Here is a 17,638-nt window from a genome sequence, read left to right on the forward strand (position 1 = left end):
GTTCTGGACTACTTTTGCATAAAAAGTATGCAAGTTTGTGTTAGAACAGCTAAAAGAAAGGAAGGCTAAGGAAACCAAGCCAAGCACTTCAAGTCAGGAGACTTAGTTTTTATTTCTAACTGCCTCAAATTCATTGTGAACCTCAAGCAAGTCAGATGAACTGTGCATCAATTCCCACGTGTTCCAAGGCAATGGCACCCACCCTTGAAAGCACTTTACTTCTAAAAGGACCAACATTTCTGCAGCAAACCATGCATAAGCCTATCCATAAGCTCAACTGGTAAAATGCAGTTTATTCATCAGAGATCAAAATAAATCTTTGGCAAGTTTTATTGTGAATTCAAAACCCAGATAAATAGAGTGGAGTTTAAGTTTCAAAGCTATAGAATGGAAAAAGCTCTAGCAACCATCTGCTGTACTTTTGCCAAACATGAACGGATCATCATCTAGAAATACTGCAACTTAAAATGAGAATATGATTTCATACCTGGATGAGTAGTAGTACAACACAAGAGGCCTGGGATATAAGAAAGTGTTAGTTGAGCAGAAGAGGGTAAAAAAAAAATTATTCCAAACATTTGATTGTATTCAAAAAATTTATTTTTTAAACAAAAACAGGACAATGATTTTAAATAAACATGGTATATTCAACATCTGTTGATCAAACAACTTTAAATTAACTTTACTTGAATTTACGCAGTTCTGCTGCAGTGCCCTGTACAATATTCAAAAAGTATTGGTTTCCATTTCATAATCAACCCAACTTTTTAAACAATACAAGAAATCAAGCTGTTTGCTTAAGTGAAGCTTCCAATTTTCTTCAAGGAAAGACTCCACTAATACAAAAAACAACCATCAACAATTATCTTTTAGACCAACAAAACATTTTTAAAATGAAGTCTGTTCAGCCTTTTTGGTTTTTCTATTACACTGCCCATATGGAAATCAGCATAAAGCTAGAGTAATAGCTAGGCTTCACTTTAGCAGCGCAATGAATGGCATCAACCAAACTTCATGAAACAAATAAAACACACAAACATTTTTAATCAGCAAAATTCAGCTGTTTAGTAGTGTTGTTAAAAAACCTTTTAGTGGGTCACAACTAGACTGGTTTTTAGTATGCAACTTTCCTCAGGAAGACCTTCTTCCTGATTCACATGTAAAGAATGGAACATGCATAAAAAAGCCTTTGTTCAGGTAGAAAAATGCCCTTCAAAAACAAGTTTAGTGATGTCATAAGGCAAAAAGAATATGGAACCAAGTGATGCTTATGTTATATATCTCATATCGTGTACATATCCACACATTACATTTGTGTGCATGTCACATACAATTAATGAATTGGCTCAGTAAGGTGAAAAATAATTCATTTTCTATAAATACATATTATTGCTAATATGCTACACATTACGCTTTCTAACATAAAAATGTTGTCAAACTTAGGCATTAAAAGCTGCCATACTGGCAAGGCCAGCCGTACAATTAGCAGCAGGCATTCATGGTGACAACATGCCAACTCATTCTCAGGAAAAAAGCAGCACAAATACAATTATGAAAACAAAAGGCTTATGCAATGTTCCCCTCCAAATTTGCTTTGTATCTATTTTAACCTTTAAAAATTGTTTAGTTTAAACAAAAAGAAAAAAAACAAGTCCAGTTCACCACAAAGTTAAGAACAATCTCACAGTGGGGTTGGAAAGCAAGCTAACAGGAGCCGAGACAGAAGGAATACAGCATGCATTTACAACCTGGTTATAATCTAGTCCTTTTAGTCATATCACTGGAATACAAAAATCCAATGTAAAGACTAGACTAACAGTAGAAGGCAAAAAGCCAGGAGTAGACTTAGTTTGATAGTTAAATTAAGATTACAATTTAAATCAGTAACAGCAAACTCACCCTGCCTTTTTATACACTCAATATCTACTGCAATTTAATATTTATTCATGACTAGTATAGGTATATATGCTTACTTAAAAAAAGATATTAAATACCTGCATCATGAAATTACATTCTGTTATTAACAATAAGACATTGTGTAAGAAAATAGCTTGTGTGTGAAATGTTTCTGAAATGCAATCCTCCCCCCACCCCCCTACACCTATCAAAACACTCACAGAGAAACAAAAACACCCCTAAAAAGGATGGGAATGGTGAAGGGGTCTAGCTAGGCTAATTACAGCACAGTGATTAACAATGGTTCAAAACAGAACCAGTTAGAGTTGGCCAAAAGATGCCCTCACACATGGCTAACCAATAATTCCCTCCAACCCACCCAATCAAACTCAGTCCACTTTTGGTTCATTGCAGAGAGACAAAAATAGTTTAAATATTTACATATAAATACAAGACTCCAGCTTTGTTTTTGCAAGGCCTAGTTACCTATTAGTTTATATTCACTCTGCAGCAACTATAAGAGGTAGGCAGAAAGCATCTAAGAGCTTCTTTCTTTGTGTCCCACTACTAGCTCAGTCTTTCAGACATTGGAGAAGTCAGTTGTACTTCTGCAGTGCTGTTACTGCCTTCTAGGCTGGTACAATCCAAGTGGACACAGACTGTTTTATCCCTTCTACTAGGCTAGCATACCATACAGCAAGAAGCTTTTCCTATACATAAGGATACTGTCTTTAGAGTTTACTGCAGAGCATTCAGAAAGAAAATGGATCCTGAGACCAATTCTCTCAATCTCCTTTTGTACAAGGTAAAAAAAACAAGGTACCATTTGGCCAAGACTACAGATGGATTTTTCACAGATGCAAGTGCCATGCAAAAATAAATTAAAGAACAGATACCAAAACATACAAGTAATAAAACTATTGAAGGTAAATTTTTTAAAAGCCTTTATATAAACATAATTTATAATACTTCTCCTTTTTTTCTGCCTTTTCAAAATAGTCAAAACTGTGGCTATACATCAAGGATTTCCTCTGCAGTGCCTCCACAGCGTAATCTGTAGCGTCCTGTCCTCCAGCTAATAGTGGGGTCCCACAATGCAGATAGGAAAATGTATATAGTCATGGATTCTCTGATGAACCAAGCTACTGCATAATCAAGTTTCGAAAAACACAGAGCACCACCCTGGGAATTAGACAAACATATACTCATTTAATGATTATTCCAACTACTAGAGTAAATACATTATGTGTAAAACAGTGTACACTATCAAGGGTACCATCTCTTATGAATTAAGACAAACTCTTATGGTATTCCCCTCTAAATAAAATTCCCCATGTTGCCACATTCTGTATCTGGTCAAGTTTCACAACAACTAATTTAGTAAATGCTTTTATGCAGCATCATTTCAGCAGCACCAGAATGATTGTGCCCAACGCAAATAAACCAACAAAGTTAGCTTCTGTTATTTAACTTCCCTCTGAGTTGGGCATTTAAAATACAAGTAGCATCCAGAAGTTACCACTGCTGCTTCTTTTAGATCAGAAAGAAACATATTTCTGTACAATGCCCACTCTTAAGAAGTGCAACAATTTGTAAAGTTAACTTGTCACCTCCTACTCTGGAGGCTGTCAGACAACAGGACCACAGAATGATGTCTAGCAAGGTATAAGATGTCATGTGTGATGGGTGGCAAACAGGTTTCTTTCATTTATTTAAAGATTCCCAGTCAATTAAGATCTCTTCAAAAGCACTGAGAAGCCAGTATAATTTCAGAAGCCAAGCAACTGGCAAGGTAACATGCTCCCCTGCCCAAAGCTACATACCTGGACACCTCTTAGTTGAATGTAGTCAAATATAAACCATGCCAAACAGTGACACATGAAAAATACCATTATATCCCATTTGAAGATGTGATGAGCTGCCCATCCAATAATTAAACTGGCAACAAAGCATTCAGAGATTGGCTCACAAATAATTGTAGCAGGCAGCATGTTAATTCGTAGCTTGGCCCATCTAAAGTTAACAGAAAGTTAATTTTTAAAGGGAGGCAAACTGTACATTCTTATGCAAATACCTACATGCCTTAAGCTTCCTCCTATCTATCCCAAGAAGCCTTACACTCTAACCTTCTTTGCAAAAGAACATTTGTCTAATTCTTTGCTTACTACGTACTTCAAAAGGAAATATTCACACATTTAAGACGTATGTTGCAATTGAGCAGAAGATCTAAAACCTTTATTAAAAGCCATTATTATGTTGCCAAAACCAGGACTGTTTGCTTATCATTAGTATTTGCTCTGTTAAAAGCTCCTCAATCTTCAATTCTCCCTTGCTTTTACAAAGAACTCTAGCATGAAAACTGCATCCATTTTACATTGTACTGGACCATTAGGACACATGATTAATTGAGAAGTGCATGATACCTCATAACTGGGAGGCATCTAGATTGGAGTCATGCAATAGCACAGCACAGGGAGAGAAGAAAGTTATGATACAGTTAATAATCTTTACCTGATCATCCTGGACTGAAACTGAGAAATGGAATATGAACCGGAGTTTTGCATTGCAACTTGTGTGGCCATTGCAAATTTCCAACCTCTGAAAGTGAATTCACATTAGTTGGAGGTTACTTACAGATACAGGGAATAAATCCAGTGCAACTGTTTAAAAGTAATGTAAGCCTTGGGTATTATTATTATTATTATTATTAACAGATGTGCTATTAGAATAAAATAGTTAAATTTCATGCTGCATAAAAGCAACTTTCCAAAAGCACATGAAATTGAATCACGGAACACACTCATATTATTACTTCAGAAACTGTGAAAAGTCAACAGCAGGAATTGTTCAGTGTTCTCAGAATACATGGGTCTTTACATACTTGTCAAATTGATATACTGATGTAATTACTTCTCAAAGGACTGATTCATACAGAGTAGCAGATGGACATGCCCACTACTATTCTCTCTCAGTTATTGTACTGTGATTGTGCCTACAGACTCCAGGCTCAGGATTTCATTGGTAGAGTGACAGACACCTTGCCCCAAAGAACTTGCAGTCTGGATTGAAAGAAGAACATGGCAAACCACAGGAGAAGGGATGAGGGGGACTGAGAAGATTACAAGGCTACCCGGATGCAAATTTCATGGTACCAAATAATCTGAAAGTTTAAACAGTCAGATATCCTCAACTGCTGTAGGAGGATAACCTTGCACATTAATTCAGAGGCCGTTTCACGAACAGGGCTGGAAGGCTTAGATCACATAGCACATGCTTCTACCACTTCTCATGCAGTGGATGGGAACACCTACCATTGCTTCAAAGATGCACAGCAAACATACTGCAAATCAAATGCTTAGGTCAGTAGACAAATAGATGTTTATAAACATCTAGAACATATTGCAAACTTAAAGGACTCCAGGAAAATTCCACCTTACCGGTCAGCTATTGCTTTGGCCATAAAATAATCTTCAGCAATGTACTGCGCAAAAGCTATAAGTCCTCCAGCTTGGTCTAAGACATCCTTTCTCATCAAACAAGACATTCCTGTTACACATTTGAAGCCAGTTACATTGGCAGAAATATATGACCTTGGATGTGAAGTTCCAAAATAAACCTACAGAAAAAGGTAGTAAAACTGGTATTTTAAATATTCTGTTATAATTTTAATCAAAGTCTGTTTCTAATTCACATGCGAATTACTCTTAGGATTTATTTCTAAGAAGTTGAGGAAAAGGCCAGTTAGAGATGATCAACTATCAGAAGATATCTGCAAAAGGTTTTTCAAGCAATAAAAGATGTTATACTATACTGTTACTCGTTTTGTAACAGGCAAGCAGAAGGGGTTCAAAACAGTGTTCCTTTGATAAAAAAAATCCTTATATCCACTTTCACTCTTAAAAAGGAACTGATACTTAAATATTCTAAAATAAATATTTTTTAACTACTTCCATTTGTTTCATGCCTTAGGAACACTGAGGTTTACTTTAAGACACAAAAAGTCTACATCTGTATTTTTACTACTTTACTTTCCTTTATTCCAACTTCATTCAGTTTTATTACTTATTTACAAGTACACGGTTTAAAAAAAAACAAAAAACAAAAAAAACTCAGTGGACTTCAATTAAAAAAACAAGATGCAACACAGCACATTAATATTTCTGAAATTCTCCAATTTATTAGCCTTAGTGCAAAACTAGAAATCATAAACAAGCCCAGTGAACTCTTTAAAAAAGAAAGCAGAACCTCCCTGGAAGCTACAGATTTCCTTTATTTGTGTGTCGTAACCAAAATGTTAGTACAGATTTCATGAAGAGTAGAAAAGGAAGGGAAGAGGGGGGAAATCTATTGGTGCTATCTGTTATAAGGTTAGAGATGCAGGATCTTATTTAAAAAGTTTCTTTATCAGTATACTGGGACACAAAAGGAAGTGGGTAAAATCAAAACTTAACTGTCAAGAGCCCTATCACTTAACACTTCTGCTACATACCATCTTTGATGTGCAAAGATGCTGACAATACTGACTACAGAATTTAGAATGGCTTATAAACTGCTTACGCATCTGAAGTTCTACAGACCCATGTTTGTTGCATCAAGTCGGGGATCACACCAATTAGGATGTAAAAAATGGATCACGCTTTGACAGAAATAGTTGATTTGTATCAAATCAACTGCATCAAAGCCAAAAATAAGTTAAGGAAATATCAAAAAAAAAGGTGTGTTATTAGTATTAAAGCTGAAATCTGCACTAAAAAAAAGCCTAGTGATCAGAAATTCTTAAAAAGCTTGAAAGCCTGAGAAAAAGACAATTAGCAGGATCACTTAAACGTGAAACTTATGCACAGACTCCGAAGAGAGAAGTATAGGGTGCACAATTTTAAATTTATCTGGACCAACAACAGAGTATTAACCAGTCAAGTACAGCAGTTAGGTATACCTGACGGTACATATTGTTGGAGATGGACCAAGTCATAGGAGTATCCATTTCAGAAAAAAAGGATTCAGGACAGTATGTGGACATTTTCCTTTAATCTATACATGTGCAGGTGAGTGTGAATGGAGAGAGTAAACAGCAAGTTTTGTTTTCATTTTTAATTAGAAACTTCACTTTAGATTTCTTAAGTTTTGTATATTCAAATTTCAGAGTTCAGCTTGGAAATAAGCTGTAAACAACAGGACTAAACTCATCTCAAAGAAAGTTCTGTATGCATTTCTGCGTACACATGCTCTACTAAGTGCTCAAAAGGGTCATGAATATCACCAAAAACAGAGCCAGAGCAAGACACTAGACTAGTTCTCCTCTTCGGTGAAGTCATCATTTCCTTATTGTCAAAAAATATATTTGTATTTTTTTTATTTTTTATTATTTTATCCCTATTGTAAAAATATATATATATATTTAACCTAGGAACAGTTTTATAGAAGAGGTAAAGAATACATTTCTTTTTACAGTTTATGCAGAGTAAATATTTATCAATACAGTAAAATTAAAAATGGCTCACAAAACACTTGCCAAAAATCAAGCTAGTCTCCTCCCTGGCTTGCTGGAGTTCAACAGAAGGGTAGTAGGTCCCTGACACCATGTCTTTTACCCAGTACCCAGTATCCTTCTGAGGGAAAAGCAAGGCCTAGAGATTTTCACAAGCCTGTTGCAATTAAAAGCCCCTTCACAGTGGCTGTCAGAGACAGAGCCATCTAAAAGGAGGAGATTCTGCAATACATAGCTCAAATGTTTCATGAAAAGACTAGTGGTTTTCACTGCAGTTAAACAGAAGAGTCGTCACAAAAGGTCTATGATACCAGGGGGTCAGGGTTGCTTCAGAACCTTCCCTACACCTTAAAACTACACAGGAAGCCCAACTAACCAAACTGCTGACAGTTATGAATTTTTGTGGTCTCCTAACCTCCTGTTTTTAACCAACAGCAGTTTTACTTCCTCAGGATAAAATGCTTTAGTCTTAAGTCGCTAGGTTCAACATAGGGATAGCTGAGCAAGGCCTTATGATGGGTCTAGTCTAATCTCCTGTAACACCGCTATTCTTGCCTTAATCTAAGAAACTTCCTGTTCAGATCATGATTTTTTATAACTTATAGCTTCATATAAAATAAAGGATGTGTACTGTCTTAAAATCACCAGACAAAAAGCTATGTGCCTCCTCGTAAATCTAGGTTAAAGATGCACCTAATTTTGGGTTCTGATTGTATCTGAAAGTGAAAAGTGTTTTGTCTGCTTAAAGAGTTAACATTATTTTAAAGCTCATTATAAAAAGGATTATTTTATTAACAAAACACAATAAAAAAAAATCTGTACTCACCTGTTCTAGCGTGGCAGCAAACCCTTGTCTGTCAGCCACATAAGGCAGCCCGTGGACCAGGCCTACTTTTTCAGTCATTTGATTGGCCATATCAGTTAATGTATCTGGTGTTACTAAAGAATAAATAGTTTATTAATATTTCAGAATTAATCTATGAAACCATTTCTTTTTGAAACCACTTGTTCATTGTTAAAACAGAAAGTCACTAAATATACTTGAACCTGTTCTGTCACAAGAACCATAAAAGTGAGAATTATTTTGTTGAAGTTCGTTGCCCAAAAATGTCACCAATGAACAGACTGTAAAATGTTAAATCTGCCAATGAAAGGTAACAGGACAATATTTACAGCAACTTATGAGGATTTACATGTTTAAGACTAAAGGACTGCAACATTTGAAATTAAACCATAATACACAAACATGCAAATGACCACACTGCACACCCACCTCTGATTCCACTATCACAAATCCAGATGAGATCATACTTGGCAACTTCATACCCTGGCATTAAATTGTTGATCTTTGGGTTGATGCCAACCTTTTTGCCACCTTGAAATAAAAATGAGCAAGTTATACAGGTGTCCAAAACCCAGACACTAATTTTACATGTAAGTAAGCGTACTGGATATGACAGATAAATGTCTAGTTTTCACTTCTGAAAGTCTCTTCAGCTCATCCTAGCCAGAAAAGGAAACATTAAAATCCTAAATTAAATGAGATGCATTCTTGCTCTAACAAGTGCTGCAGCACTCCCAGATAAGCGTTTCTTTTATTAAACTTTGTATTGCAGAAACAATCCTCAGACAATTAAAATTATTTATTGATTTAAGCACTCTGTGTAGTCAGAACAGCTTGACCACTTACTTAGGAGCACATTCTGAAAGGCATTTATGCTCACTATAGCACAGCTATTGGCAGCCCTAATACTTGTGCGACTCAGTTGCGTTATATTAGCACTGCGAGCAGCAAGTCAGGAATAAGAAGCGTGGCAAATATTCAGTTGCAGAGATATTCTTCCTGAAGTTTATTTTAGAACTGATGTCACATTTATGTTGCAAACTTATGTCTTCCCTCCCACCCACCAACTGTCCCATGGCCCAAAATCATTACCTGCAGATTAAAGAGGCTACTCAATTTAGAAGGACTTAAATCCTAAGGGCTTCCTAACACTTTCCCAAAAGACCAGCATCCTGCCATGCAGTTGCATTACTTACCTATGAACAATCTGGCATCGACATTTGGGTATTTGCCAAGAAGCTTCTTACACACATCGATGGCTGGATCATCATGATCTTGTACACAAAGCAGCACTTCATACTAGAGAGGGAAGAAAAATGAATGTAATCTGGTGTATAACATGTCTCAATATGGAAGTATTTACAATCTGCCAATTAAAAAAAAAAAAGCAATGGTATAGAATTAAAAGGATTTTATTTGGAGGAAAAAGTATAAGTGCACTATCGTAAGTATGGAATACTTTGTTCTTGCTAGATAAGAAGTACTTCCAAAAGAGCCTTCACCTGAAACAACTTTTCTGTATTAGTAAGATACTAGCATTCTCTTGTATTAGCAAACAGGATTGTTTTTATTCACGAGGAAAAGAGTTTGTGTCACAATAGCATGTGTCCCCTTCTTGCTCTCTTTGGGGAAAGACTAGCAGTGTGGGGAACTTGAATAGTGATGGAGTAAAACCACAGATGTTTCAGAAGATCGGAGTGTCACACAGACTGATCTGGCCAACAGATAGGGGATGAAATTCAATGAAGTGCATATCCTTGGAGTGAGAAAAGGCTATGCCTTTCCCCAGAGTATACATTTACTGGAACTGAATGTAAACAAAGCATGGTAAATACACAGCCCTGTAGGAGCTGGGGTATTAGCAACCTCAAAAGCCAACCAGCTTTCTTCATTTTCAAGGCTTCTAATAGTCACTTTCCAGGCCACCATTAAATCTTCAAAGTAAGGGGAGATGCCAATGAACTGCTATTATAGGCCTTGAAAATGAGACATGCTAGTCAGTTTCATGACAGTGACTTCCACTCACTAATTCTAGTGCAGTTAAATGGAGTACAATTAGTTACAAAGTCGACAGCGTAGCTGAAAGATGTGTGCGTTCAGCAATTTCTGCATTTACAGTGGGCAGGTAACTGATGTTGGTTGCTGTGCAAGCAAAGGCAACGTATCAGGACTGGCACTGTGTTAAGGGAATGATGCAGTTATCCAGTATGCATGCAAGTGGACTACACCTGTTCAAAATGCAATGACAAAATCTACAACTAGACCTCATCAGCTGGAAACAAATGAGGAGGAAGAGGGAGATTTCTGTGTGCTACTCGATCACAGAATGCTTAGGTCACCAGTCTGATGCAGCTGTGAAAAAGGCTACATCAGAAGCATTTCCACCAGAAGCAAAATAATGACACAGAGGCCCTGCCTAGACCTGTTCTGGAATACTGCATACCATTCTGGTCACCCATGGTCAGGAAATTGAAACAGGTGCAAAGAATGAGAAAAAGAATAAGTGTGATCATAGGAATTGACAGCTATCTCCAGTCTCTGGCCCAGAAAAAGACTTAAAGGTGATTTGGCAAAAAATAAAAGTTAGATGTCTGCTGCCCTGCTCACTTTGTATGAGAAAGAAAGAAATCCTGGCCTTGAGGAATCTACATACAGGTTAAAATAAGATCACCCTGTTATGCCGGCAGGACTGTGACAGCACAGAGACTCCAAGGAATTAAACCTGACAAAGAAGGAGTGCTAGTCTGTTAAGACATGATAAGGTTTTGCTATTTTATCACCACTGCCCCTTGGCTAAATGAATTTGGGCAGCCAGCTGTTTTTTAATACGGATTCAACATGACGACTTTCAGTTGAGAACTAAGAGCTCAAAGCAGATCCTGCGACACTTCCAAGTTACCCAAGGAGTCAGCTACAGAAAATACAGTAAGATTTAGCTCTTCTGATGCCTGCAAGTCCTTTACATGCAACAGCAATGTAGAGGGGCATCAAAGATGACTAGAAAGCTCTTTGCTTTGCCACTGCATTTACAAGAGGGCGTTAATGCAAACGGGAATCAAGTCCAGTAGCAGTAAAAGGGCAGAAAGGGCTCAGTATGTGTTCCAATATAGGTGCTACTTGACTTGCTGTGTGCGCTGTACTACGTACGCCAGAGTTCTCCAAAAGTAGGATAATGCTTTTATACCTAGGAGCTTTTTCACATATTAGGACTGCAACAATTTAGATGCTTATTTTCAGTACAAGGAATCCAGGTAAAGACTTTTTGGAACACTCACTCCTCCAGTCACCCCATCCTTCCAGGAGATAAGACTTAAAATTAGCTAGTCTAAGGGCATGTCTACACATAGCCCTATGGCAACGCAGAGATCGTGAAGAGCTACATGTGATCACCAGCTACGTTGCCGTAGTGGTGCACTCCCCCAGCATAGTACACTGCTACGGTGACGTAGCTGCAAAATCTAACTGTGTGCCACACACATGGCAGAGTAAGGAAGCACTAAAGCATGGTGCTGTAGCAATGTCACCGTACGGCAATGTGCAGGCGCCCTAAGTGAAGAAAACAAGGTTGTCCCTGTTTTCAAGGCGTGGTATCATTCTTGAAAAGGAAGTTAAAATATTGTCATTCTGATCATCTGAAGGTATTTCTCCACGCTTTGCTTTGTGCCAGGACCTTTTACATTTGTTTTGTGCACATGAATCTCACTTGCTCTTATAATTAGTCCTGTCCTTCCTTTCACAGACACCAACGGAAGTCTTAGATCTAAAAAAATGTAAGTTCCAGCACAACATTTTAGCTTTATTCAAAATCTCAAGCAAAAGATTCTCTTGGTAAGGGAAAATTTCAAACACAAGGTCCCAACATGGAGGCCTTCTCTCAACTAGGTTTTAAAGGGTAGATAACCAAGACCCTTTTGCACTGCCTGATATTAATGCAAGCTAACATGTAATAAGCAGCCTAGATGTACTTTGCCTACACTAAGCTATAAAAAACTCAACATGATTTGCTTAGTGATTTTTTTATTATTTTTTTTTTTTTATAAATGTTAAGCTTGCCTATTAAATATTGCGCTGTCTCTAGATTAGGCTCTAAGGGCCTTTTTACGTGTGCTCCTGGAGAGTGTGTGTGTGGGGGGGGGAGGGGGGGGGCGGGGGAGGCAGGCGTCTCTTTATTTAGAGCAGCTCTGAGAGCCACTCTAATTAAAGCACCTGGAGCTTCTTGTGTATCAGTCCCCATGCTTCAAAATGGCAGCAGGGACGTTTTATCTAAAGCTCGAATAAGCTTTAGTTAAAGTGCCCCCGCCGCAATTTTGGAGCATGGGGATGCTGATCTGAGACACAGAGGCTAACTGGAGTGCAGTAATGAATGACTACACTCCAGCAAATTCAATTAGTCTAGTCTGCTCCAATGTGCTGTAATTACAGTGCATCAGAGCAGCCTCCTGGCTCATATATAGGCACCCTGAAGCACCAGAATAATCACATTTGCCTTTGTGCTTCTTAGCAGCACTCCCAAACTGAATATTTTAGGGTTAGGCAACATTTCTGCAATAAATTAGAAATTAGTTTTGGGTTTTTTGTTTTTTGTTTTTTTAATAGGTGCACATTCAGGCAGGAACTAACCAAATTAGAGCACACAACAAACTCCTAAAATGCTTAGCATGTATTACAGATATGAACAAGTGCTTAAAGCTGCCCTCATTTTTCAGGGTGAAGAGTAAACGTTGAAAAATTTAGGAAAAAGTGATCATTCTTTTTGATAGTAAATGACATGCCCAAAGCTGGGGCCCAAGCAGTTGACTGCTTACAGCATTCCACCTCTAGGTTATTAATTCCTTGCCTAAGGACAGTCTTATTCATTTACACAGTGGCTGGCACACACTGATGTGGATGGTAACAAATCTAGTAATCCTCACTTACAGAAGTGACTACATTCATTTAAGTAATATTTTCTAAGCAATAAATGAACTAAAACCATTAATCATTCACTCATATCCCCAGTGCAAGTACAGCACAACCAATCTAAACTAAGAGAACTTTGGGCTTGCATTCAGGAACAGCCACACCAATAATTGTACGTTGTTGCTCAGCAGACATCAAAAAGAATTGTATTCATATGGATGAAGGACTTTTCAGACATTATTTAAAATTGGCTTGTCTTGCAAAGCTTTCATTGTATTATGTCCTATAGACTATATGAGATTAAGAATCTAAAAATCAAAATTACCTTGAGAACAAGTTTAAGTAAGAGTTATACATCATTATTTGAAGCACTAGATAAAAAGTTATAAGATGTTCTGGCAGAACAGTGAAATCAGTGTAAAAGGAGTTATAACACAGCCTGACCATTCTAGCAGATGTGACAGAGCCTACCAATTCATCTTCTTAAGAAATTGTAAACCTGGTACATACTTTTGGGTAATCCAGCTCAAAGAAGGTTTCTAAGTTGTTGATCAGGTTTGGATCCACACCTTTTAATGGCTTTAGAAGGGAGACACCAGGAAGCTTGCTATACGGCTGTTTATCTGTTGCTTTCTTGTTGAGGTGGAGACGCCTGCAAAAAACAATTGTATATGCCATGTAGTAGAGAAAATGAGGACATCTCCAAATGTCATCTAAGAATCAAGCAGTCAAACATACCAAGTTAACCTTAACTAAAGGTTGAACAAAAATGGTAAAGTGTTTTAATTATAATGTTTGTAAAGAAGGGATATTTAAAAATAGTTGCCATGTTCAAAAAGACATTTGGCTTGTAGTGTACTGGTAAAACTAGAAAAGCCTTTAACTTCAATATCAGTTAATCTAGTTTGATTTAATACTCCCTGAGTACTACCAGTCTGGACAAGCAGAAAATGAACAATACTAAGACTTCTTAAAAGCCCACATTAGCATTTAAATAGTTTTTCTGTTTATTTTGAACGTTTGACAGTAGATCTAGTCAGTGAAGTTATAAAAAGAAGTGACATAAATGAACAAGACGATTCTAGGCACACCTTATGGCATATGCACTTGAAAGTATTTTCAACCCTTCCTCTAGTACTATCATTGCTCTTTAAAGGAAACTACTAGTGAAAGATGAAGTATAATTTCTCTTTATGATTAAGATTAAATTTTTACTTCATTCTTGAACCATTCAATTTGAAATTATTCTTTTCTTGATCAGGGGAAGAAAAAAGAAAAATATAAAATTTACTCTATAACATGCCACATATCTGACTGTTTTACAATTAGAGTGCTGAAAGGTTTCTCTCTCATGCCTAGAACCTGCCAGATCCAACAGCGATTCAGGAAAATGTGTTCGGTCTCTATCCCCATACGGTTGGTAGCTGCACCTTACTGGGGTTACAGAGTAGGAGTATAAATTAATGACCAGTATCATATTAAAAACAATCTAGCTCTTCTTTCTGAGAATAGGAAGACAGAGTATTTGCAATTATAGTTACACAAGCAGTGGTTCCACGTTCAGTTTTCACTACTTCCCATACTGCTGTATCTAGCTTTAAGTTTTGCTGGCACAGCACTACTATACCACTTTGAAGAGTTGTTACATTATTTTTCTTTGAATGCTTTCCTAGACTTTAGGCAACCCGCTTAAAATTGCAAACTGAAAAGTATTTTGAACCCTTCAAGCAGCAGCTCTGCAAAAGCAACCTTTAAAGATACCCAAGAGATATTCATTTGCTCTTTTCAGCCTGATCTAAATCGCTCCCGTCACAAGGAAGAATTCCCTTAGCATTACATCCAGGTAACATCTGTTCATTTCAGGCATACTTAAGATACCTCCTTAGACACTTAAGCCACCAGTCTAACACCTACAGAGAAGTGACAGAATCACAGTATAATGCCTTCAGTAGAAGAGTGGTATTTTAAACTAGAAGGTTTTCTGTGAACCACGAAGTTCCTAGACCTCTGATAATTAGTCTGTAGCTTTCTTTACCCAGTTTTTAAATAAACACTTAAGGGCAAGGTAAGGAGCATCACACACACACACACACACACAAGCAAGCAAGCTTTTCCTTTTTGTGACTCAAGATACACAGCTACTTATGGAACAGCTACAGGAAAGAAGAAAAGATGAAGATGTGCAATTTGAGGACTATTGAGTGCTGCTCTGGCTACTTGCCAGGAATCAAATAGCCATAGCCTTTTACTCAAAAAAGTGAGAGAGAGAGGACATACAAATCTAATTTTGTGTCTACTTGTTTTTTTTAACCTCTTTACAGTTGTTTGCAATAACAGTTAAAACGGAAGAGGGCAGTTCAGTTCTACTTTGTGACTCTAACAAGCATATTTTCTATGGCTACGCGCAGATACAAAAAAGAAGAGGCGTCATTAGAATGGATCATCTTCAAGATATATGCAAGAAAAAAAAGAAAAGAAAAGAAAAGAAAAAGTGACATAAAAGAAAGATTCAGATTCAGAATTAAAAAGTGAAAAGAGGACAGTGCTAATACATATTTAGCAGTTATGAACAGCTCAAAGTGATTTTTTTAAAACTAGAGATCTTACTCCCATTTTACAGATGTGAAAACTGGGACTTGGGATGATTGCGTGATTTCCCACGTTTGTTCTGCCAGTTTGGGAAGAGATAAGAAATCAGTGTTATGACTAACTGATTTTTGTCAGAGTAAATGATGGTGGGGTTTGTGATTTACATTAGTATAAAAATGTAGCTGAACAGGAATTTGGTGATGACATTTCTTTGCCTTAAGGCTAGGGACAGAAGTTGCACATAAACCAGTTTAAGTGAGCAGAAACTGGTTTAAACCTGTAACAGAACAGAAGCTTAGTGCACATAAACCAGTTTCAAAACGGCTGAAACCAGTATGAGATAAACCTGGTTGAATGTAGCATCAGGCTTTTGTCCCAGACTTCTTCCTGGTTTTAAAGTTAAATCAGAGTCCCCTTACATCCCAGCATGCTCTGCAGCCCCAGGCAAGGCTGTATTCTCTGCTCCAGCAGGGCAGGGATGGCGCCACCCCTCTGCTCCCTAGGCAGAGCATGGGTGAGTAGAAGCAGGATGTGACCAGACACTGGCCCCCTAAGGTGAAGGGGGCAGGGAAGTTTATTCCTGCCCTCCTGCTCTGTTCCGCCAGCACAGACCTAAGTCTGGGTCCACCTGGCACTCCCCCATTGCTGCTGCAGAGGTAGGAGCATGGCCAGGCCCCAGCTGGCATGGCCCCCTGATGGAAAGGGGGCAGGAAAGGGGTTTACTTTCCCTGCTGCCCCGTCAGGACCGCAGGCAGGGTCTACCAGCCCTGCCCTCTGCCTCTGATGATTGCTCCCTGTGTGGGGTGAGCAGCGGAATAAGCTCCTTCCCTGCCCTCTTCGCTAGATGCTGGAGGGAGAGGGGAAATAACTCCCTTCCTTGCCCCCATCACAGAAGGGGGGACCATGGTAGCCAGTTTCTGGCCGCACCCCCACCCCAGCCTCTGGAGTAGCGAAAGGGCACGGACCTTGATGGGGGCAGCAGCCCGTCATGGTTTTCCAGGAGCGCAAGATTTTTCCCAGCAGGGTGGCTGCACTGTGGCAGAAACGGGGTGGGCAGACTTGCTGCAGACTGCATGGGGCAAGCAGCAGCACCAGGGCTCAGAGGGGTGGCCATAGCCCACCAAACTGTCTGCAGCAGCTGTGCCTTCCCTGCTCCTGCCTCCACCCACAGCGAAGCCTCCTCCCCCCCACTTCTGCCCCACCAGGAAGAGACTTGCACTCCTAGGAAACCATGAGAGAGGCTGCTGCCCCCAGAGTCCATCCCCCTTCACTGCTCCAGTGGCAGGGGCAGGAGCGCAGCCAGAGACTGGCTGGCATGGGCCTCTTAGGCAGATGGAGGTTATTTCCCCCCTCCCTCCAGCCTCTGGCAGAGAGGGCAAGGAAAGGGCTTATTCAACTGCTCACCCCGTGCAGGGAGCAATTGGCAGAGATGATGCTCAGGACTGACCGACTCTGGCTGCAGTTCTCCAGGGGCAGTGGGGAGAATAAACCCCCTTCCTGGCCCCTTTGCCTCAGGGGCCATGCCAACTGGTGTCTGGCCTTCAGCAGCAAGCGGAGACAGCCAGGTGGACCCTGGCTTGGGTCCGTGCCAGTGGGACAGGGAGGGGGGAATTAAACCCCCTCCAAGGCCGGTTCCCTTAAGGCTACTGCCGGGGTTGGCCATGTTCTGCCCAGCACAGCTTCCCTGCAGCTGAAGGCTCGCTCTAGTGCCCCCTGGCTTCTGGCCTCAGCCACTGCAGGCATGTGCCTGCATTTCCTGAGTCAAGAGTGAATGCCTATTCACTTGCAAATTGATTCAATCTGGGCAGGTTAGACTAACCTGCAAAGATTGAATCAATTCAGGCTCCAGCTTTTTTAATGTCTGTCCCTAGCCTAAGTGACTTCAGGGTGGATTTGATTTAAATCATACATTTAACATCAAC

At 39.1% G+C, this 17,638-nt stretch overlaps 1 protein-coding gene across 1 annotated transcript in view; it reads right to left on the minus strand.

The window, feature by feature from the left end:
- Positions 1 to 577: 577 nt before the first annotated feature.
- Positions 578 to 17,638, minus strand: part of UGCG (UDP-glucose ceramide glucosyltransferase) — a 29,272-nt gene continuing 12,211 nt past the window's right edge. The window contains exons 2-9 of the mRNA XM_006274775.4: positions 13,638 to 13,779; positions 9,425 to 9,527; positions 8,658 to 8,759; positions 8,211 to 8,323; positions 5,334 to 5,512; positions 4,408 to 4,494; positions 3,720 to 3,909; positions 578 to 3,078 (exon numbers count right to left, since the gene is read on the minus strand). Of these exons, the coding sequence (XP_006274837.1) occupies positions 2,908 to 3,078; positions 3,720 to 3,909; positions 4,408 to 4,494; positions 5,334 to 5,512; positions 8,211 to 8,323; positions 8,658 to 8,759; positions 9,425 to 9,527; positions 13,638 to 13,779 (1,087 nt within the window). The 3' untranslated portion in view covers positions 578 to 2,907. The remainder of the gene's footprint in view (positions 3,079 to 3,719; positions 3,910 to 4,407; positions 4,495 to 5,333; positions 5,513 to 8,210; positions 8,324 to 8,657; positions 8,760 to 9,424; positions 9,528 to 13,637; positions 13,780 to 17,638) is intronic.

The sequence above is a fragment of the Alligator mississippiensis genome, chromosome 3, assembly GCF_030867095.1.
Source record: "Alligator mississippiensis isolate rAllMis1 chromosome 3, rAllMis1, whole genome shotgun sequence".
Taxonomy (NCBI): Eukaryota; Metazoa; Chordata; order Crocodylia; family Alligatoridae; genus Alligator; species Alligator mississippiensis.